Source organism: Camellia sinensis, chromosome 3 (genome assembly GCF_055761805.1).
Source record: "Camellia sinensis isolate YWXY chromosome 3, ASM5576180v1, whole genome shotgun sequence".
NCBI lineage: Eukaryota > Viridiplantae > Streptophyta > Magnoliopsida > Ericales > Theaceae > Camellia > Camellia sinensis.
Genome location: NC_138963.1, coordinates 153205246 through 153228830, shown reverse-complemented (window position 1 = coordinate 153228830; position 23585 = coordinate 153205246). Strand labels below are relative to the sequence as shown.

The 23585-nt window shown below is 36.8% G+C and overlaps 1 protein-coding gene across 4 annotated transcripts; it reads left to right on the top strand.

Annotated features, from left to right (window-relative positions):
* The first annotated feature begins 18207 nt into the window (after positions 1 to 18207).
* Positions 18208 to 23334, top strand: LOC114263441 (sterol 3-beta-glucosyltransferase UGT80A2). Of its 4 annotated transcripts, XM_082921185.1 has the most exons (9): positions 18208 to 18519; positions 18809 to 18839; positions 18941 to 19087; positions 19979 to 20042; positions 20246 to 20303; positions 20432 to 20606; positions 22198 to 22513; positions 22632 to 22721; positions 22803 to 23334. In XM_082921185.1, exons 4-7 carry the CDS (start codon positions 20032 to 20034, stop codon positions 22323 to 22325), a joined length of 372 nt encoding a protein of 123 aa, XP_082777311.1. In that variant the 5' UTR covers positions 18208 to 18519; positions 18809 to 18839; positions 18941 to 19087; positions 19979 to 20031; the 3' UTR covers positions 22326 to 22513; positions 22632 to 22721; positions 22803 to 23334. The 4 variants fall into 4 exon arrangements, with proteins under 4 accessions (XP_082777311.1, XP_082777310.1, XP_082777308.1 ...); XM_082921184.1 differs by lacking the exon at positions 18809 to 18839 and having other exon boundaries at positions 18946 to 19087; XM_082921182.1 differs by lacking the exon at positions 18809 to 18839.
* The last annotated feature ends 251 nt before the right edge of the window (positions 23335 to 23585 follow it).

Genomic DNA, 23585 nt, shown 5'->3' with positions numbered 1-23585 from the left:
AGTGTATTTCTACTGGGCTGTGGCTCACCCTATATGGGAATATCATTTTCAGGTACAGGAAGCATGCCACCTCCAAGGACATAGCTGGGAGGCTAGTGGCGGGCATAGTTTTGTCGTTTTACTTTTGATGTATTACATGTAATTTCAAGCCAAGGGCTTAATGTGTAAACGAGTTAGAACTCTTTGTTGTAACCAAGTGTTAACTTGGAAAGCTGTAAGCCCGTAGGGCATTTTGTTATGAGGTTAACATGTAATACTTATGTCTTGGAATTCTAATGAACCAAAGGAATGCGGTTAGTTTAAATGTAAATGCATGGCTTATCTGATGGATTTATTGTTATTATTTTGAGGGCGTTACAACTTGGTATCAGAGCGTACCGGGTTCGAATACTTTGGGTACGTGGGAAGTGATTAGTATCACAATGGGTTTGTCTCGCTTGATAGAGACTTAAATGTAGTACCATATGCTATGTGTTTATTTGATAACATGCTTATGTGACTATGTGGGTATGGGATTTAATTTCTTGGATGTTGATCGGATCCTTGAGTTTCTGGGAGTCTTGTTGGAAAAGCACTTGATCAACGCTGTTTCTAACCGGAACTCTAGTAACGCCTCGGGACTATCATTATCCGGAAATGAAATTCGTAAGTGCTTATGTGTTTATGTGCTTATGTGGAGTGAATTACAGTTGTCCAGGCATTAGGACGTGAGTGTTTAGTTTCGGCACATTTATGAATGTGCTAACGTTCTGTGTTGCCTTTATTAGGATGTCAGGACGAGGAAGAGGTGCTAGGCGTGGTAGACCTGCGAGGCAGGAAGTACCGTTACAGGGTGAGATTCCGGCAGTGCAGGAGGGAGTTGGGCAGGCCAATGTGGCCGAGCCAGTAGGTCAACAGGCTATGGGTGCCTTGGCCAGAGAGTTAGCAGGAGCTTTGGGTATTCTTAGGGCTGAGAATCAGGCAGCTGAGGCAGGGCCTTCTTTCTTGAAGAGGGAGTTCTTCCGGTGTAATCCGGACGAGTTTATCGGGGATCCTAAAGAGCCGCTTAAGGCAGATGAATGGCTCGAACAGACAACGAAGACGTTTGAGATGCTTGGCATCGAGGACGGAGCACTGAAAGTGACCTTGGCATCCTTTCAACTGAAGGGAGATGCGGGTCAATGGTGGAAGTACGAGAAAGCTCGTGTTGGTGGTACTTGGGAGGCGTTTGTGAATGCTTTTCAGGAGAGGTTTTTATCAGCAGCAGCTAGGGAGAAGCTGAGGGATCAGTTTAGCCGGCTTAATCAGCAGGGCTTGTCAGTGGCCGAGTTTGAGGCTACTTTTACCAGTCTGTCTAGGTTTGCACCTGAACTGGTGGCGTCTGAGGAACGCCGTTGCTATGAGTTTGAGCGGAAGTTGAGGCGGGGCCTCAAGTTGAGAATTGGTGGGTCTTATATTCGAGAGTATAGACACCTAGTGGACGCTGCAGCTCATATGGAGCTCATGATGCAGGAGGAGGATGAGGGGCAGAGAGGCTCCAAGAGGAGCCAGGATAGTCAGAGTGATGGCAGGAGGCAGAGGGGTTCTAACCCTCAGCAGTCTCAGGGTGCAGTCTCTAGATCGACCTTTCCAGTGCCTAGTGTAGGCTCGGGGAGAGGCAGTCAGGGAGAATTCACTTGTTACAAGTGTGGCCAGCTGGGTCACAAGGTATCTGTTTGCCCGCAGAAGGGTGGGGGTCAGAAAGCTGCTTCTTCTTCAGCTAGATCGCAGAGTCAGAGTTTGGGCAGGGGGCAGCTCTTGACTTGTTATCAGTGTGGACAACCTGGGCACATGAAGAGGTTTTGCCCACAGTTGAGTGCCACTTCGGGAGCGTCTGGTTCTAGGCAGACGCAGGGTTTTCAGCCAGCTCAGTCTGTGCAGGCCTCGAGGGCCAATCCGGGAGCTTCGTCATCCCAGTCTGTGCAGCAGTCTTTTGCTCCGAGAGGTGAGCAGGTAGACCAGGGGCCTACGGGGCGTGTGTATGCTGTTACCGCGCAGGACTTAGTACCGGCTCCATCAGTAGTGAGAGGTACTTTTCTGTTTTGCAACTCAGTTGCTAATGTGTTGATAGACACGGGTGCATCTCATTCTTTTGTATCTGCTGCATTTGCATCTGTTTTGGAATTGGAGTTAGCACAGTTAGCATCTCCTATTTGTGTGGTATCGCCTTTGGGTGGTGAATTAATTCTGAAACAGGGTGTTAGAGGATGTGATATAGAGGTCGCCGACTATAGGCTTCCTTTTCCGTTTGTTGTCATGCCCATGAAGGGTTTTGATGTTATTTTGGGTATGGACTGGTTATCGTCATACCGGGCTGTTATTGATTGCTACCGCCAGAGGGTTACATTGTGTACCTTGAGCGGGGAGTGGTTCCATTTTTTGGGAGACCGGGTTGGTAGTGTTTTGCCACCGGGGTATGATTCGCGAGGGCGAAGTGAGCTTAGTAGTCTACTTGCCGGCTTTGAGAGTGGTGAGAGTGGTGAGACCCAGGTTGTATTGCCGAGGGTGGTTTGTGAGTATTCGGATGTTTTTCCCGAAGATCTTGTTAGTTTGCCACCTCACCGAGAGATAGAGTTCTCTATTGATTTAGTGCCTGGTACGGCGCCGATTTCTATGGCACCTTACCGTTTTGCTCCAGCAGAGTTGGTTGAGTTGAAAGTTCAGCTCCAGGAATTGCTAGATAAGGGCTTTGTTCGCCCTAGTGTTTCACCGTGGGGAGCACCGGCCCTCTTTGTTAAAAAGAAAGATGGTGCCTTGAGATTGTGTATAGACTACCGGAAGTTGAATCGGGCTACGGTTAAAAATAAGTATCCTATGCCCCGTATAGATGATTTGTTTGACCAGTTGAAGGGTTCCCGTTGTTTCTCTAAGATAGACTTGAGATCGGGTTACCATCAGTTGAGGGTCAGGGAGGAAGATATTCCTAAGACGGCATTCCGTACGCGGTATGGCCATTACGAGTTTCTGGTGATGCCATTCGGACTTACCAATGCACCGGCAGTCTTTATGGACTTGATGAACCGGATTTTCCGGGAGTTCTTAGACCGATTTGTGGTTGTTTTCGTGGACGACATCCTTATCTATTCGTCTTCTGAGGAGGAGCACGAGGCACACTTGAGAGTGGTGCTTGAGCTACTTAGAGCCCATAGGCTGTATGCCAAGTTTGGGAAGTGTGAGTTCTGGCTGGGAGAAGTCAAATTCTTAGGCCACGTGGTATCCGGGGAAGGGGTGTCTGTTGATACATCCAAGGTTGGGCACAGCCTAAGAGTGTGTTTGAGATCCGCAGTTTTCTGGGATTAGCTGGGTATTACCGTCGGTTTGTGAAAGATTTCTCCAGGTTAGCGTCACCGTTGACTAGACTGACTCAGAAGGGAGTCAAGTTTGTGTGGAGTGAGACTTGTGAAAAGTCGTTCCAAGAGCTGAAAGTTAGATTGACCACCGCTCCGGTATTGATTATTCCGGAGAGAGGGTTGGGTTATGCGGTTTATTGTGATGCTTCACGAGAGGGTTTGGGCTGTGTGTTGATGCAAGAGGGGAAAGTGGTAGCTTATGGCTCACGTCAGTTGAAAATACACGAGAAGAATTACCCCACACACGACCTAGAGTTAGCAGCTGTGATCTTTGCCTTGAAGATCTGGAGGCACTACCTTTATGGTGAGAGGTTCGAGGTATTCTCGGATCACAAGAGTTTGAAGTATCTGTTTACACAGAGAGACTTGAATTTGAGGCAGAGGAGATGGATGGAGTTCATCGAGGATTATGATTTTGAGTTGCATTATCATCCGGGAAAGGCCAATGTTGTGGCCGATGCCCTTAGTAGGAAAACCATTAGTGATGTAGCTTGTATAGCCATCCGGGAATGGGAGATGTTGGGAGCACTGGGCGAGTTTGATTTGCTACTGGGCGAATCTGTCGAGGCTGCGGCCTTGTTTTCTGTTGTTGCGCAGCCTACACTTGTGATTAGAGTGTTAGAGGCACAGAGAGGTGACCTTGAGGTAGAATCCCTCCGAGAGAAGATCTCCAGTGGGAACGTTGAGAAGGGTTTGACGGTGTATCCCGACCTGAGTGTGAGATACCGAGACCGTTTGTTTGTACCGGAGGCTTGCCGAGAGGAGGTACTCCGAGAGTTTCACCATTCGCGCCTTGCGGTGCATCCGGGAGGTACTAAGATGTATCAGGATTTGGGTCGCCAGTTTTGGTGGCGGGGTATGAAAAGAGATGTGGCTGTTTTCGTATCAAGGTGCCTTACTTGCCAGCAAGTGAAGGCCGAGCATCAGAGGCCAGCGGGTTTGTTGCAACCCTTGCCTATTGCCGAGTGGAAGTGGGAGCATGTCACTATGGACTTCGTTGTGGGTCTTCCGAGGACTCAGCGGGGTAGTGATGCTATTTGGGTGGTTGTAGACCGGTTGACTAAGTCGGCGCACTTTATTCCTATGCGCGTGAGAGATTCGGTAGATCATCTTGCCGATTTGTATATTCGGGACGTAGTGAGATTGCACGGGGTCCCAGTGACGATCGTCTCTGATAGAGATCCTCGTTTTACTGCTAGGTTGTGGCAGAGTTTGCAGAGTGCCTTGGGCACTAAGTTGACCTTTAGTACGGCTTATCATCCTCAGACTGATGGGCAGTCCGAGCGTACTATTCAGATCCTCGAGGATATGCTTCGGGGTTGTGTCCTGGATTTCAGTGGGACGTGGGAGAGGCACTTGCCATTGGTAGAGTTTGCCTACAACAACAGTTTTCAGTCTAGCATCGGTATGGCACCGTTTGAGGCCTTGTATGGCCGACCGTGTAGGTCTCCAGTGTGTTGGGCCGAGGTGGGTGATGCACCTTTGTTGGGTCCGGAGTTGGTTAGGGAGACGACGGAGAAAGTTGAGCTTATCCGTAAGAGGCTTGTTACAGCCCAGAGTCGACAAAAGAGTTATGCCGACCGTAGGAGGAGGCCTTTGGCGTTTGAGGTAGGTGATCATGTCCTTCTGAAGATATCACCTAGGCGAGGCCTGATGAGATTTGGGAAGAGTGGGAAGTTATCCCCTCGGTTTATTGGTCCTTTTGAGATCCTTGAAAGGATAGGTGAGGTTGCTTATCGGTTAGCCTTACCGCCGCAGTTGTCCGGAGTGCATGACGTGTTTCATGTGAGTATGCTTCGGAAGTATGAGCCAGATCCATCACATGTGCTGGATTGGAGCGATTTAGAGGTAGATGAGGATGCCTCGTATGAGGAGAGACCGGTTCGGGTCTTGGATAGGCGGGATCAGGTCCTGCGTGGTAAGACCATTCCTTTGGTGAAAGTCTTGTGGAAACATCACGGAGTGGAGGAAGCCACTTGGGAACGTGAGTTGGAAGTCCGAGAGAAATATCCGGACTTGTTTATTGATATGTAATTTTGTATTTGAATTTTACATTTTGTTGAACTTAAGAGCTTTTATATATGTCTTAAGTTGTGAAACATTGAGAATATTTTGATTATTGGTAGTATGTTTTGGAACTTGCCTCATATGGAAGTTGAATGTAACATTATATCTGTTGAATATATTGTTGAAATTGGAAGGATAGTGCATAATGTTGATGCATGTTGAAAGTACATATGTTGTTTACATATTGTGATATGTCTCTTATTTAAGGGATGGGTTGACCGGTAATGGGTCGAATTGTTGAATGTTAAATTGTAACATTGTCTAAAATGAAGGAAAACTTGTTTTGAAAACTTGTGCTTAATTTCGGGGACGAAATTCTTTAAGGGGGGGAGGTTATAGCGATCCCGGGTTTACCCTTGTTGTATAGTGATCCGGACATGTGTCCGTGGATGTTGGTAGTTGTTTATTATCTTGTTTACATCCTTTCTTACTTTGTATTTGAGTTATAGGATGTGTTGAGCGGGTTTGTTACAGGTTGGTTGAGTTTAGAAACCAAAACTTGTTGCCCAGATTTTTGGCCTGTACGCTCGAGCGGAGGTGTTGGCGCTCGAGCGTAGATTACATCCATCCAGTATCTTGTTGTGCAGTGTTGTGAGCTCGAGCGTAGGGTTGGGAGCTCGAGCGGAGGCCTGGTTCTGCAAAAGTGCTGGGCGAGTGCATTCTGCGCTCGAGCGGGAGGTTGGCCGCTCGAGCGGAAGTCTGTGAGTGGCCGCTCGAGCGGGGTGTTTTACGCTCGAGCGGAGACCTGGGTTAAAGTCCCGAAATTGTGACTTTTCAAATCACTTTTTCACTTTCTCTTCTCTCTCTTACTTTTCCAAAATCACCATTGTTGAGCCTCTCACTCTAGACTCTACCTTCTCTCTAGGTTTTGATCTAGTAGGAGTGATTTACTCACCTTTGGCCTTTACAAAAAAGTTGTTGATCGTCGAGGGCTTCATTTTAATCTGAAAATCTCGGGTTTTGGAGCACGTTGGGTTTTGTCGTCTTCTCCTTTGGGACTCCGAATTTGAGGTAGGGATAACCTACTCCTCTCTATGGGTTTTGTCTTTAAATTTTGGTATTTTGAGATGTTGGGCTTGGTTTGGTAATTTTGTGAAAGTTTGGGGCTTTTGTGTAATTTTACAAAAGTTAGGGTTTTATTCATAATAAACCTAGATGCATGTTTGGCATAGAAAATGGAATGATTGTTGAATCATTGATGAAAATGGGACCTAAGGGTTGAAATGGTAATTATGGAAAATGGCCTAATTACATTGTTTAATTAATTGGGATAATTAATTGGTGAGAAATGAGGAAATGAAATGTTGATTGAATATCCATTTGTGCATTTATTTTCTGTTTTAGAAATAACTGCTTTGGGCTATCGGTGGAGGATAGTCGAGATTGTTGTAGACAATGCATGATGATTAGGTAAACGGAAACTAATCAATGGAATGTGTCATGGAACTTGACGGTTGATAGAATACATTAATTGTGTGTATTGTGTGATTGTATATAGAACCAATGTGTTTATATACGTTATGTGTAGAGGAGGAGATAGGGGATGTACTCCGCGGTTTAGGGGAAGATAGGGGATGTACCTCTAAACCGGATAGGTATTGGGAGGAGATAGGGGATGAACTCCGTAGACAGAGCTCATATGCTTGTCTAGAGAAGTGAAGATAGAGCTCATATGCTTATCTTTGTGAAGTGTGGATACAGCTTGTATGCTTATCTGTGGATGTTGTTGATATACATATCTGTTGAGAATGTGGATACAGCTTTTATGCTTATCTGAATGTGAGATATAGTTTTTATACATATCTGTGGAAATGATGATAGAGCTGGCATGCTTATCTGTTGAAAAAGGGAAAATGAAAGGTAATTGGGACTTGTAAGTCGTTGACATAAATATGTAATTTATGTGATTGTATCAGTGTTGACCAACTATCAATTGCTAATGTTTTAGTCATTGTCCATGGTTGGTTTAGTGTATTTCTACTGGGCTGTGGCTCACCCTATATGGGAATATCATTTTCAGGTACAGGAAGCATGCCACCTCCAAGGACATAGCTGGGAGGCTAGTGGCGGGCATAGTTTTGTCGTTTTACTTTTGATGTATTACATGTAATTTCAAGCCAAGGGCTTAATGTGTAAACGAGTTAGAACTCTTTGTTGTAACCAAGTGTTAACTTGGAAAGCTGTAAGCCCGTAGGGCATTTTGTTATGAGGTTAACATGTAATACTTATGTCTTGGAATTCTAATGAACCAAAGGAATGCGGTTAGTTTAAATGTAAATGCATGGCTTATCTGATGGATTTATTGTTATTATTTTGAGGGCGTTACAGAGCATGCATCCACATTGAAATGGACACTAATGAAAATCTTCATTGGGCTAAGCTGCCTTTTCTACTTTGTCATGTCAATGTAGGACAACATTTTTGAAACTGCCTTGAACAGGATTTCTAGCAGATTTAGGTGAACAAAATATTATTGGGCTATGTACTCAGTTGGCTACTATCTATCTATTGGCCGTGATGGCTATTGTAGGTTTAATGCTAGTGGGTTTGTATGGTGGGATGTGTGGGTTTAGAGAGGAACTAGAGAAAAGAAAATAAGAGTTTAGGAAGGAGACTAGTAGAGTTTAGGAAGGAACTAGAGTTTAGGAATGAGAGTTTCAAAGAAAGGATGATTTATTATCCCTATGTTTTTGAGATTGCTGCTATATTTTGTTTTAATCTAGGGACTAAAGATGTGGTTTAATTTCATTATCCCAATGTTAAACTCTTATTATGTTTCCTAAGAACATTATAATGCTATACTAGAAATGTCACATATCTCATAATTTGACCTTCATGTAAGTAAAAGCAGCCTCAAGTTTAAGATTTAGGTCCTTCTGATTTCAATTTAGTCATGAAAGTAAAGTTAGCACTTTGGATTACATCTCATTGCAGTGATAGCTCCTACTCAATTGATATTTGCTCTTGTTTTGGAACCTTGAAATTGGATTTCATCAGTATTCCATAATGACATAATTTGAGTTAGGTTTTGGTTGGACAACATGTGACTGGTTTACAAATTTATAGAGATATTGCTTGTAATTAGTTCATATATGCCAAGTTTAACTGGTGAATTATGTGTTACTTTTTGATTTTGGTATATTGAAATTTTGTAATTCACCGTAGGAAAATTTTCTCTCAATTTGTTCATCTATAATGTGAAACCAATGTTTTTAGACCAAGACCTTTATTATTAACATTTTAACATTATAATTTTTTTTTTCATATGTTTGACAGATTGGCAATGGATCGAATATAGTTCGGGGAGCATCAAAGGATTACATTTTGAATTTTTGGATATATTTTGTCATAGGTTTTTGTTATGAATTTGCAAGCTTGGAAGGTTTTTTGGATTGGCAATGGATGAATTATAGTTCGGGGCGCATCAAAGGCTTACATTTTGAATTTTTGGATATATTTTGTCATAGGTTTTTGTTATGAATTTGCAAGCTTAGAAGGGCTTTAGGCATTACATGTTTGAAGTTTGGGATTGTAAGAGATTTGTACTTGAATTGGATGTTTTGGATTTGATATGTTGTTTATATTTAATATGGTACTACTTTTGAATTTAGTTTATATTTTGGATGCTTTGCGCAAATGTGTTGATTTGAATTATATTTTGCTTATGTTTATAGGTTTATGAATGATGTATTGAACAGGGAAATTGTTAAAAAAAATTATTTATAGGTTTATGAATTATGTATTAAACAGGGAAATTGTTAAAAAAAATTATAAATAATGAATTTTTGGTGACAGGTTTTTTTAGTTATAAGTTTACTTTTGGTGACATTTTATTTATGTCGTTGAAAGTATGTGTCCATAATTTTTTTAGCGACCCAAAACTTGATTGGTCGCCAAAAGTTTTAACATTCAACAACCAATTCTTTTAGTCACTGAAAGATATTTTTAGCGACGCATTTATATGTCGCTGAAACTTAATATGTCATCAGCTAAAGGCTATTTTTTAGTGACTAAATGTTACTTTATGGCGACGAAATTTTAGTCTTTTGGTGACGAAAGTATTTGGTCGCCAATTTATTTATAAAGGCAACCAAAATTGATTTGGTCGCCAAAGCATTTAGTGACAGGGCTTCAGCAACCAATTTTGTTCATGTCGCGGATACTTTCAGCAACCAAAATTACACTTTTGGTGACCAAAAAATAGGTCGCTAAAAGTGTTTTTTTTTGTAGTGCTTATTGGTAATTAAGTCCAAAACTTGCAATCCATCAGTATTTAATCTAATTTATTCATACCTACTCAGTTTTCAGATAAATACACTACAAAATCATGTTAATTATGAGGATCATAAAACATCAATCAATTCCGGATTCGGTCGCCGATAGGGCCTTCAATTAGCAGTTTAAACATAAAAACACGAACAGATCAAATAAACAATCAACAGATAAAATGCAATTCAAACAGATGTACTCATTCTATCCAGTTCCAGTTTTCAGTTAGTCAGTTCAGTACTTTAAGCAGATTATTATCAGTTCAGTTATATCAGTCACAATCAGTTCAGTTTAACGGTAATCAGCGTTTATCGGTAAGCAATGGTGAGGGTTATTACAATAGGTTTGGATAAGTCTTCTAAGAAACGCTAGTGGAAATCTTATCTTACATATATCTTATTAGTGGTTGGCTGAGTCTAATTTTGTTGTGTGTAATCTATTTATCTACCTATCTATACTATTATAGAGTGAATATCCTTATGGTGTCTTGAAACAAATCTATCTATATTATTATAAAGTGAACATTTGTCTTGAAACCTTTGTTTCTAGTGAACACCCTTATGGTGTCTTGAAACCTTTGTTTCTTATGCTGCCAGGTGTTTATTTTTTTATTTGAAATAAAAAAAAAATTAGATGGATGAGAGGAGAGCATTTGAACCTTAGACTTATGCTCAATGAATAATACTCTTACCACTTAATTAGCACATAATATATGATAAATGTTTTATTTTATTTTTATTTATTTGACTTATATACGTATTGCGTATGGCAATTGCTAGTATATATATATATATATATATATATTTTGACGAGTTGAGATGAGTGTGATCTATCATTTTAAATGGAGATGGTGTCCGTATATTTAAACTAATCGAATTTTGTGTATTATATTTACACATTAAAAAAAAAATGTGCGGACAAATTTATTTTCGAGTTGATTTGGTTGGACTGGAGTTTCTCGTCAGCATTATTTTCTAGAAAAAATATTTAGTACCCACCCCTTTTAAAAAAGAAAAAAAAGAAAAAGTTACACTGTAAAAAATGTTATGTCATTTTGTAATAAAAATTATAAATAAAAAATTTATGATGCATCTTTTTAAAATGAAAATTATGAATTATTGTGATTAGATTATGAATGATATAGTTTAAGGTCACATTTGTTTGGCGGATTAGGTTGGATGAAATTGTTAGTGAAATGATTGTTAGTGAAAAGTTTGTTAATGTGAGGATTGTGAGGGATTATGTGAATGTGTGTTTATTTTGATGATAGTATAGGAGATGATTAATAATGTGATTGTTAAATTATTTTGTATAAAATAAATAAATAAATAAATTATTTCTATATTAAAAAAAATCGAACAAATATTAAAACAAACATGTGTACTTGGTAAAAAAAATTTTTTTTTTAAATTTTTTTTTAATATAAAATAGACTAAATCCCCTCACTATTTTCTTAATCCCACCCAAAATTCAGTCAAGCTAATCCCTCTATGTGAGGGTATTCATAGTCCCATGAGACTACTAATTCCCTTATATTTTTGTTAACCAAACATGGGCTATGTGGAACCCGCATGATTGATAGTCTAATCCCCCACCTATGAAGCCAAACAAACCGGACCTAAATGTTGCAATCTATCTATCATAAGAAATATTAAGAATTCTGTTAATGTGAAAAGTTACAACATGATCATTTTTTTTTTAAAGTGTACACCGTAGCTGCTCCCTTATTTTTAAGGAATATTTATCAATAAATCCTACTATCTCATAAATAAATACTCTAATTAGTTTCAAATTTTTTTCAATTGATCTGTTAAATTCTATTAGTGGAGAGTTTCTTTTCGTGTGGTCTTATTTTTTATTTTGGTAGTATTTTGGTGGACATCTATACCCTTTTATTAATGTGACAGATTTAATGTGATATTCTAATGTGACAGGTATTAATGTGACACTCCAAAAAAATTTAAAACTTCTTAGTATACTTTTCTCAAATGTGGCAACGTGATAGGTACGATGTGACGATCCAAAATTTTTACTCCAAAAAAACTAAAAACTTTTAGCCTCCGTTTGGGAAGTGGGTTGACTTTTTGGCTTTTTTGGCTATTTTAGCCTGGGCTTAAAAGCTTGGTTTGGGAAGGATTTTTTGGCTTTTTGGCTTTTTTGAGTTTTTTTGTGAGAGAAGAATGTAATGATTATGGGTTGGATGTGATGTTTTGTTTGTTATGGCTAAAATAGCCTATTTTATTTTTTGTGGCTAAAATAGCCAAAAAAGCCCAAACCATGGCTTCCCAAACGAAGCCATAATGTACTTTTTTCGAATGTGACAACGTTCTTTAATGTACTTTTCCCAAACGTGACATGTGACACTTCAACGTGGTGGGTACGATGTGACGCTCTAAAAACATTAAAAATTTTTTAGTGTAATTTTCTCAAATGTGATATTCCAATGTGACAGGTATAATGTGATACTAAAAAAACTTTTTAGTATACTTTTTTAAATGTGACACTCCAATATAACCGATAAATGAGTCAATATATATCCAAACGGACTGAATGGATAAAAAAAAAGAAAAAAAAATGGGACTATATATCGTTCCCACTTTCTCTATGCTAAAAACTAGACAGAACAACAGAATCGCATGAAATAATTAAAGTCAAGGATTGTCATTTGCACACAATCAATAAAACTGATATTGCAATGACAATTTAAAGTGGAGAAATATCCATCATTGGTATTTTTAAAAATTATTATAAATATTAATAATAATTAAAATTTTAAATTTTTTTTTCATGACTTTGTATGTTTTTTTAAGTACCATTGTTTTGTATTTTTCCCATTTAAAATTTGGAGAAGGATTCCCTCTGAGTTATAAAGTATTGTTTGAGTTTATGGGGCTCACTATGATCTTATTTTGATAATTTGAACTATTTATTTTGTCGAGTACTTTGTATATTTCATCCACACACACAAAAAAAGATTGATTGATAATTATAATTTATTCAATTTATCACGTTCATCACAAAAGAAGAAGAAGAAGATGTTAATTGTGTTTTTAAAAATAAACCATCCATTTTTTTGGTGTCAAATGCAATAAAATTAAAGGTGTTACGATTATCAGATCTACCTAATTTTTGTATGCCGATGAAATACACAAATGTAAACAAAATGAATAGTTTAGATCATCGAAACAGAATTCGTGATAGATTCAACGAGTCAAAATAGCACCATCTAGTGGATCGGAGAGAAGCTGTCTATTTGTATAAAAAAATTTATTTGCACAGCACTATCCTAACCAAATATAGTATATCAAATGTGAGGATAACTAAAGAAAAATGTTTAAGATCACTAATTTAGGAGCACTAGGAGAGCACTAATTGGTGGGGTCCACTTCCTGATGTGATGTTTTACTTTTTTTTTTTTTTTCCACTGCCAGTTCATTAGAGCTGGCATTAGTGGTGCTATTTTAGTGGTCTAAATCACTGCTGATAACTAAATAGGGTAAATTGTCAATAAGTCTTATTTTTTAGACTTATTATCATTAAATTTTATTGATAAATTTATTAAGTGATAAATTTATTAGTCTCTCTTATTTTTATAATAAATTTACGGTTATAAATTTATCAGTAAAGGTATAAATTGTGACGCCTGGGTTTTTCGGGTCGCTTGGGCGCAAATCTTCTGCTCCTAGTAGTTGGCAGTTTTGCAAGCGGATCGCTCGAGTGTAGAATGTTTGCTCCAAGTAATTTCATTGTAGCTCTACAAAACTTTTGGAACCTCTCATTTTTCGCTTGAGCGATCCTTCCAAATTTGTGCTGTTCGCTCAAGCGAAGGAAGTTGCGCTCGAGCGGTCAGTCAGGACAGCAAATTTTTATAAGTCAAACCTTACTCATTTCCCCTCCCCCCCCCCCCACTTTTCACACTCTCTATCTCTGTAACTCCATTTTTCCGAAAGCCCTAACCTACAAACCTTAGATTTCTCTAACTTCAACCCAAGATTTCCTCAAAATCATCCAAAGAAAGTTGAAAGGAAGTCTAGATCAACATCCCTATCGATTGTTTCCTCAGATCATCGAAGTTTCGAGTGTGGTCTACAACCCTAGCTTCCAAATTCGAGGTAGGCGTGTCTTTAACTCGCTATATCTTCAATTTGAAACACGTGTGTGGTAATTTCATTAACTATTCATGGTGTAGATATATATATATATATATATATGTATGGGTTGTATTGCTAGTAAGTGATTGGAGAAAAATGTGGTGATATTCTATGATTATGGATGAAATCATGTTATTATTGAAGATTATAGAGGTGATGAGGAGAGTTGATCTCCAATTTGTACATTTGAGAGGAAAACCCAAATTTTCTATAAACCCTACTTTTGAAATTTATTCAATAAAGAGGGGTTTTGCTCAATTGGTTTCAAAAACATAAAATTGATGTATTTACTTAACATTAAGGGTGGAATGTAACATTTGAAGCTTTTTTCCTATATAATCCTTGATGATAATGAGAATTGCTTGTGAGGTATCCTCTCTTATTGATGTATAAAGTAGTGAATTGTTATGAATTGAAATCATTGTAGGAAAAATTGAAGATTTATAAATTCATGCATCATACACATTATCAATTTCTCTTTTGACACTATGATGAAGTGATTGTTGAATAGCGGAAGGGGGTAAGCAGTCTATGAGTCTGGGTAGTGAGTTGGGTTGGTTTTTGAGTTGTGTCATGTAATTGGTACTTGCGCGGGGAGTCAAGGTGTCCAATTGCCCCGTCTGCGCATATCGCAGGACAAATTTGGAAAAATATTTTTTTTTGGTGTCCACGAGCCCGCCGTTTCTAGAGCTGGCAAATGTGGAAAACACATGATTTTGGGTGTCCACGCCCCCACCGTTTATGGAGCCGGCCAATGTGGAAGGCAAAATGTTTTTTGGGTGCCATCGCCCCACCGTTTCTGGAGCCTACAAAACTATATATATATATACGTATATTTTGACTTTCGGCTCTTACTAGGGATGTCATAATACGTTTACTACCCGAAGTGAATGTGAAATGATAAAACAAAGTTCATGCATTGCATCTTTTCTTTTACTCACATAGCCTCTGTACCCATCTTCATTTCTATATTTTCAATTGTTGCATTGCATGATCATAAGTTTTTTAGTTGGTTATATAACTTGTTAAATTCATGACCTACTGAGCTTATGCTGACCCCAAGCTAACAATTTCAAGAAATGAAGACGATGTGTCCACTAAGTGATGGCCTTTCATAAGAAAGGATTCTTGGAGCTTGATGACACATCTATTGAAGTTTTGTTGGGTTTTGGTTGTTATGATTGTAATTAAGGACTGACTTATGTGCAAGTGTGGAAAGAACATATTTTGGAAGAAAATTCCTTTTGAACTTGATTTTTGTTCATGGTCTTGTCTATTGAACTATTTTGCTTGTTGAGAATGTAATGAACAATATTGTAACTTTTGGGAAATAGTTCAACAGAAAAGAATGCTATGCTCTTCCTACTATGTTATTCTCTTTCATTATATATATTGGGTGTTGATAATGCTTGGGAGAACAAGATCCAGTAGGGCTCCTTCCATGGCATTACATAAATAAATATATTTAATTAATAAGATTGATTGATAAGTACTCTTAAATAATACGTTTTTTTTTTTGTTGTAATAAAATAAATAATACCTTACCCATCACAATGGAGAGTATTACATTAACTTTACAAAGGCCAATTTCCGTACAACTCAACAATCCTTAATTACCTAGTACTTGTACACAGTATACTACAAAATAAGAAAATACAAATGCATGTACAAAAATGTTTGGACACTCCTAAAAACAAAAACTCAGACTTCTATCAACAACCCACAATGATATGTAATGGTAAATATTAACTTTTAATTTGTTACATATTTAATAATTAATGGTCCAATGTCTTTACCAAATCATTATAAATGAATTTGTAAAAAATAGTGGCTAGCATTACTCATGGATATATGTGATTCCAGACACCAACTTTATAATATACAACTACATAAAAAATAAAAAAAAATAGAAATATCATTTCTTCTCCTTCACGAATGGACAAAAAGTGATATTTTTTTTTTTTTGACATATGCATGCATGCATGCTTTGGTGTTTATTATAAGTGTTAGATTTTTATAATTGGAAATTTCGTTTGATAAAATTTTTTTTAGTTGTAAATTTATTTGCACTTTTATTTCAGTGAGATTGTGAGTATTTAGATGGAAATTCAATCCGAATTGTTCCTGTGTAGAAGAGTTTGTACTAACATTTCGTATTTTGAGCATTCTTTATTTGCCACTTTGTGAACTATGAATGAAGAAGTCAAAGTTGTTTGAGCGTTCAAGTGGTCATTTGTGCGCTCGAACGGTGAAATGGTTCATCCAGTATCTCTGCCTATGTTCTGAATTTCTGAGAGATAAGTTTTATCGCTCGAGTGGTAGATGTTGCGCTCGAGTTGGCCTATATGTTTGCATTGCCTTTACTCACACCACTCAAGCAATAAAGTGGTGGCTCGAGCGGTCTTTGCGACTTTGTTTATGGTCGTGTATTCGACATTGGCATTGTGGATTCAATGTTGGGTAAAGCAGTTCCGAGGTGAAGACGGTGGTGGAAGAGGCACATCGGGCTTAGTTCAATTTGGACGTGGATTCGTTAGGTGATTAAAAATTTCTGTATCTAATTCCTTTGTCTTCTTAGTGGATTGTTTTGTGATTTTGGCTCGTAATTTTTTTTATCACAATTGGAAGTGTTATAATTGTGATTTTTTTCACATTAAATTGTTGTATTAATTTGTTATTGATTGTTTGATTGTGATTGCTATTTATTGTTTAAAATTGAAATATAATCACAAATCAATATTTCGAAATTTTTTAATTTTTCAATAAGCGTTAATATTGTCATTTTGTTTAATGAATTTCTCTAATAGAAGATATGCCATGCTTACTTATTTATTTTAAAAAAAACCATCAAAAGCAAGTAAACTCTCTAGTTTACTAATTCAATTTTCAACAACTCTAGTACAACAATCCATTGAGATATAATCACTGACTTCATACATGAGTGGCAAAAATAAACATAATTTAAATTTTTTTTAGCAAATGAGAGAGAGCTTGATCAATTCGAGATCAACCTAAGCGAGTCCGTCTCACCTATCAGTTAAAAAATAAGCATGATAATCATGCATGACTAAGCTAGGTGAGTAGGGCTTGACTTGATCAGACAGTAGACTACTAGTTTTCCTAAGTGAACTTTCATTTTTCCAAAAACATTATCAACTCTTAAATCCCGAAAATAGTAGTTGAATGCATACATATATAGAGAGAGACCCAAAGAGAGAGAAAATAAGAAAGAGAGTTTAAGAGAGAGAATGAGTGATTTCTTTTTTTTGCTTAATTTTGATTTTTTGGTACAAAATCTTTTTCTATAGTATTTTTGTCGAAAAATGCTTGGGAGCACTAATTAGTGCTCCCACTAATTAGGTGGCAGTGGGTCCCACCATTAATGATGTGATGTTTTGGTCTTGGAGTTGTGTTTTTTTTTTTTTTTACTTTTTAATGCATTAGTGCTATTAGTGGTGATGTTTTTAGTGGGATGAATCATTGTTGTATTTTTGTCTTGATTGCTATATAAAGGCACACATAGTGTGAACACAATAAATGTGTGATTAGTGCGTTAGTGAGTAAGGAATGGTTGAATCTTTTATTCTATTATTTTTATTATTACAAATTAGTGAAAAATTCATTTTATCCATCTAATTTAGGCCACTTGTATTTTATCTCTTATTATTTAGAAATAGTCATTGTTGGTTATTTTTGACACTTTAAATGCCATGAATGTAATTCAAGCATACAAGTAAGGATCTGAAAAGTCCTTACAAATAATAAATGTCAATTTTTATCAAGCGATTGTGTTAATATTCTCTTAACGTCAATGAAAAGAATTTTATTGTGTTGTATTGAAAAGATGAACCAAAACTTATAACTCAAATTCGTAACAGAATGGGAGGAAGAGACTGGACATAAATTCTGTAAGAATGGTGATCGAAATTTTATCAAAGTTCCAGTCATTTGAGATCCAACAGTTCCTCACTTTCAAATTTTCTTCTTCGGGTGTAAAAGGTCCCTCCATCAGATTTCTAAGAGGGCCTAGGCCAGTGAAATGATCAAACCAAAAGTTGGTAGTAGCGCCACTTCTTATGAGAATTTTTGTGCCTTTATTGAATAGGTCTCTACCTTTGGATATACTTTCATAGGTAAAGGAGGCTCTTTCCATAAGTGGAGAGGTGCCATGATACTTGGCTTTAAGGATTTTTGTCCACAAGGAGTTTTTCTCATTTGCCAAGCGCTAATTAAGGTTGGCCATGCACACTTGATTGACAAAGTATGTCTATCTAATGCCTAAACCACCAATCTGCTTAGGTTTTGAAACATTTTCCCATTCAAACCCCCCAAAAATCACTACAAGAAAACTGGCCTATAACAACGTTTTTGTTATGGCGTTTTTTTAAAAACCGTTGTTTCAAAACGATTTTCAAAATATTTTGTGAGCAACTCATTTAAAAAAACACGCGTGCTGGGTGTATTCACATATTTCTCCTTTTTTTAGCCCACTCGTTTCTCTCAGTCCCGAGATAGATCTAGGGTTTTCTTCATCACTCCTCTTTCGTATGGTGAAAGTTCACTAGATTGAGCATCGTAGGCTCCGATTCACGATCGTAATCTCTATCCGGCTCTCTCCATCTTGGCTCAAAGCTTTCGATCAGTCCGATTTGAAGATTAATTTTGTGAGTCTCATTTTCTGATTTTTTGATTTTGTTTATATACGAACTCAGATCTGTATCTTCGATCTCAGATCTGTATCTACAATCTCAGATCTGTTTGATTTATATATAGACTAATTTATGTTAAAGAGAACACAGATCGATTATCGATCGATCGATTGATCTACGATCTCAAAGCATATTAACATCCTCAAACCGACTCTATTTCTGACTCGTTCGTGGTGATCTTTGTTGGTCTATCACATTAATCAACATTGACTTCATCTTTCTGAATGGTTGTGGTTTTGTACAGTACAGGTTCTGTGTGTTTTTTCTAATGATCTGTAAGTTTTTTCTTATGGTGAAAGTTCACGAATATGTTTGTTGGTCCATCACATTAATCAAGATTGACTTCATGTTTCTGAATGGCTGTGGTTTTGTACAGTACAGGTTCTGTGAGTGTTGGTTTTTGTGCGTAATTGACTGGTAAAGTGCGACTGAGAAATTTTGGAGTTTGCTTCTTCCTCTTATATATGAAAATGGAAGATATAAACTTGGATATTCTTGTTCTTGTTCTTCTCGCCTCTCAAGGGTATGACTTAAGTCTCTGTTTTTGTATTTGTTTTTGTTTTTCAAGAAATGTTTTAACCATTTTTTGTTCAACTTTATTCATGGTACCATCAATTGTACATTTCTTTTTTTGTATAGTTTGCATAGTTCTTGTTTTCTCTTTTAGACTCCTTAGTTTGATTAAGAGTTATTGAACAAGGTTGCATTCTTGATCTCCTTGTCCTGAGAGATTGGCTTATAAAGTTAACCAGTTCAGAACTTGATTTATTAGATATGGAGTTTTTAGTTTCAGTTTTTTGTATGGAATTTATAGTTCTTATATTTTCCTTGCAATGCGCTGCTTAAATTTATGGGCTTTTCGAAATGAATGAATCTTCTCCATTATACTTGATGATAAGAGAAACATTATTGAATAGAAAACCTTGTCTAGAGGTATTAGAGGGTGGGTCCCTCCAGCAGGACTACTTCCATCTCCTTGAGTAACTAATGACCAATTAAAAAGTGGAAGCTTTTTTAAGAAGGTAAAAGTTGACGTAGATTGCATTTTGAGTAAAAGTTGAAAGGAAGATGTAACAAGTGCCCCTTCAGTTATTTATTTCTTTAATCTGTATTCTTTGTGCAGACATGGTAAAAAATAAAGGGTTCTTGCCATCTGGACCTTCAGAAATACCCATTCAGCGAAATCAAATAAAGGAAATCATATTCTCCTTACTTCCTGCATGCACATATCCTGATCCGGATACTAGAGTTCCATTTAAAGTGGATATTTCTTTAATCTGTATTCTTTGTTATTTCTTGTTGTAGTTTTTGTTTTTTGTTTTTCTTGTGCTGAATAATCTGTCGATTTTCATAATCTGAAGTGTTGATAAAATTTATTTCAACTGATTCCTCATGTGAAAAAATACTTCTTCAGGACATACGCATGTTGCAGAGGCACTAAAAGTACCACTCCATGTATTTTTCACAATGCCATGGACGTAAGCTTTTTACTTTTCTTTTTTTTTGGGTGGGGAGGGGGAGCTGGTTAAATGCTTAAAATGTTAATTTGACAAATCTGTACTGTTGTTTTAAGTTTCCTACTTATTCCAGCGTCGTAAATTAATCTCTATATAATTTTAGGCGTACATTCTGTGCACTACTGAGTTAAGTAGGCGTGTTTATTGAACATTTTTTTTTCCAGGCCTACCAGCGAGTTTCCACATCCTTTTTCTCGTGTCAAACAAGAAGTTGGATATAGAGTAAGCCTGTTCTTCTACATTTTTTTTTTGCGTTTATGTCTTAATAATCTATTGGGTCTCAATTAATTTCAAAAGAATGCTTCTATTATTTGTTTCCATTTCTAAATGAAGATTAATGTTTTTTGCAGCTATCATATCAAATTGTTGATGCACTAATTTGGCTTGGAATATGGGACATTATAAATGAGTTTAGGAAGAAAAAATTGAAGCTGAGACCTGTGACATATTTAAGTGGTTCTTATAGTTCCCCAGATGTACCTTATGGATATCTTTGGAGTCCTCATCTTGTTCCCAAACCGAAAGGTCAATTCCCTGTTATCCATTATATTGCTGTTTATTGAAGGAGTACTGTAGTGTCAAGTCTGCACATGTATTTGTAACTTATTTATTAGTTTCTGTCCGGTGGCAAATTTCTGGAGTTTTTTTTTGTTACATTTGATGCTAGAGATACTTTGGTATACTAATAGTTGCTATTTTTTTTCTTTTAGCTCATATTATTCTTGTTCTTTTTCTTTTTCATTTTTATTTTTATTTTTTTTTAATTTTAATTAAATTTATCTTCCATCTTTGTTGCTTCTTCTTCTTCTTCTTCTACTACTACTGGTGTTACTACCACTACTACTACCTTTGTAAGTTTGTAACCTCATATTCAACCAGTTCTGAATGCAAAATGTTTCATTGTACATTTATTAATGTTGTTATGTGAGAACATGTTACATATTGATAGATCAAGCTTCATTGGTAAAAAGAACTGAACAAAAAGCTGCTTATGATTAGCTTTATGGTTGGGTTGGGAAAAGGAAAGCGTGTAGATAGAGTCCTATAATAGGCAGTGGAAAGGTTTTGAGGTTAGTAGACAAAGTGGGGCTGAAATTAGATCCGATCTTTAAAGTGGCAAGTTGTTGGAAATTTTGGAGAGCATTTATAATTGATTTTACAGGCAATACAAAATTTTTTCTGTGAGAACTATCAAAAGAAGCACCATCAGTATTTCTCTTGTGGGGAATTAGGTTCTTCTGATAAATTGTTTGGTGCAGAGGTACGAGTTCTTCTGGAAAATTGAACTAATATTTAAATGTTGACGGTACATTTTCCCCATTGGATCTTCATAGAATTCTTTTTGGTTAAGTTTAGCTATTATCATTATAAAAATTGAAGGTATTCCATCAAGAGCAAAATTTAGCCACTTAGTGTTTCTAGAGCAACATTTAAAATAATCTTCTTGGTTAAATTTCAACAAATATTTTGAAATGAGATAGAATAATTATTTTAAATTATTAATGAGTCAATCAATCCCTGGAGATGCTGTGTGAAGTCATATTGGATGATTTTGTGTTGCATAATTCTCCTCCCCTCCTATTCTTCTCCTCTTTTATGGTATTTATTTTCCATGAAACATATATCTTAGTCTTCATAATGCTGTCTGTATGCTTGGCTCGTTTGATCTGCTAGCTTGAGTTCCATTAGGGTGTCTAGATGCTTCTTGGGATAGTTTGGTCTTGCCCTTTGTATTTTGGATCACATCTTTGGTTTTATGTTCCTTATTCTTCATGCTATTTTGCTTATTTTATTTGCTTTGTAAAGAGATTTTGACGGTGATCAAATTTTTTATTTTTTTCTATTTGTTCTAGAAGTCTGGTTGTTGGGTTGTATTTTTGTTTTTCTTTTCTGTTTTTCTTTTCCCAAAGACAGATTAGAAATTTGAGTTTATTTATGAGTCTATTTACTTCTGTTTTCCTGATTTGATTTTAATATGCATTTCTGGATTACTAATTCCTTCTAGTTTTCTAATAACTGATTAGAATTCCATAATTGAGGTGAATATATTAGCATGCCAATTCACATTTCTATAGTGAGTTATGTTGCTTGACTTTCTTGACCTCATTGTGAGCAGTGATTGGATCTGCATCTGATTTGCCTAAAATTTTACCTTCTAAATACCTTGTGGGTCTTTCCCTGTGTTTCTGCAACATGTGGTCTCTTTTACCATCCACATTGTGTTGCAAAACTGCTCCACCGTAAGAGTGCAGCTGAGGCAGAAGAGCTTCGGAAGAAGATAGCTGCTGGGGAATTTTTCACATGTCCCATTCATAAATGCGTTATCTGCAAACTGGGTGAAAATAAGTTGGAACCTGATTTGCAATTTGCAGTTTGCAATTTGCAGTTTGCAGACATTGTTCCAAGTCGCACCATAGAAAATGCTTGCCGGGGTAAAACCATTTAAATGTTTCCACAATGTTCCACTTGTTTCTGAATGCTATCATGAAAACGTATGGTCTAATTTAACTACTAGTTTTCAATGGTTGATGCTTGGTTTACTTTCATCAGGAATATTACTTTTGAAGATCTGGAGGATGAGGGCATCCTGCAAAGGGCTTGGGAAGGTCTTATTCCAAACCGTATTTTGATTTATTACTTGTAAGTGTCCTTATTCTTTTTCTCCTTTATTTTTTCTGCAGTGGCTTGCAAATTAATTATTTAAAATTTTCCTTTTACTAGAGAACATGAGATTGATGATGAAATTAGAACTCCAAATAGAAACCACATAAAGTTCCCAGATGATGGACAAAATAAGGAAAGACAAGCATTAGAGCTACTCTTGAGCAAAAGGAAAGTTTTGCAGAAGGAGAGAGCTCTGGCCTCAGCAGATGCTTCCAGAAAGAGAACTCTTGGGAAGGTATAGAAAGGGGTGGATTTGTCTTCAATTACCACAGTGGATGATTCTTCAAAGAACAGTGCCAGAAAATTGACTCGATCCAATTATTCAAAGAAACAGAAAGTGGGGGATATAACCAGAAAGCCTCAGAACAACACTGGCTCTACAAAAGTCAATAAGTCCTTCACTGATGGAAACAGGTTTTCCTTGGTGTGCTGATTGGTGAATTTCAGATTTTTTTTGTTTTTTTTGTTTTTTAAAGATTGGGATGAATTTTATAACTTAAATATGCTTTTTATGAACATGTACAGTCGAATTGTTATGTAAAATATTGAATTTGATGGTTTTATCAACTTTTATTCTTATTTTCTGGTATGATGTGTTTTGTACAAATTGGAATGTGAATGGAATGTAAATAACCACCTCATAGCATATTTTTATATTAATTAAATTAACAAATAAAGGAAAAAAAGATGGCGTTTTTGTTCAAAACGCCACTATATTCTGTGACGTCATCAATTATATTTGGCTGAATTATTTGGGCAGATTAAATAGTATATCGGCGTTTATGAAAACGTCACTATAAGCATCAGTGACGTTTATAAAACGCCTTATACCTATAGTGA

Excerpts from the sequence above, each read along its gene's own strand:
- LOC114263441 (XM_082921184.1), top strand. Across the intron at positions 20,304-20,431 it reads AACAAGAAGTTGGATATAGA|CTATCATATCAAATTGTTGA; the intron begins GTAAGCCTGTTC and ends TGTTTTTTGCAG. Across the intron at positions 20,607-22,197 it reads TCTTGTTCCCAAACCGAAAG|TGATTGGATCTGCATCTGAT; the intron begins GTCAATTCCCTG and ends CATTGTGAGCAG.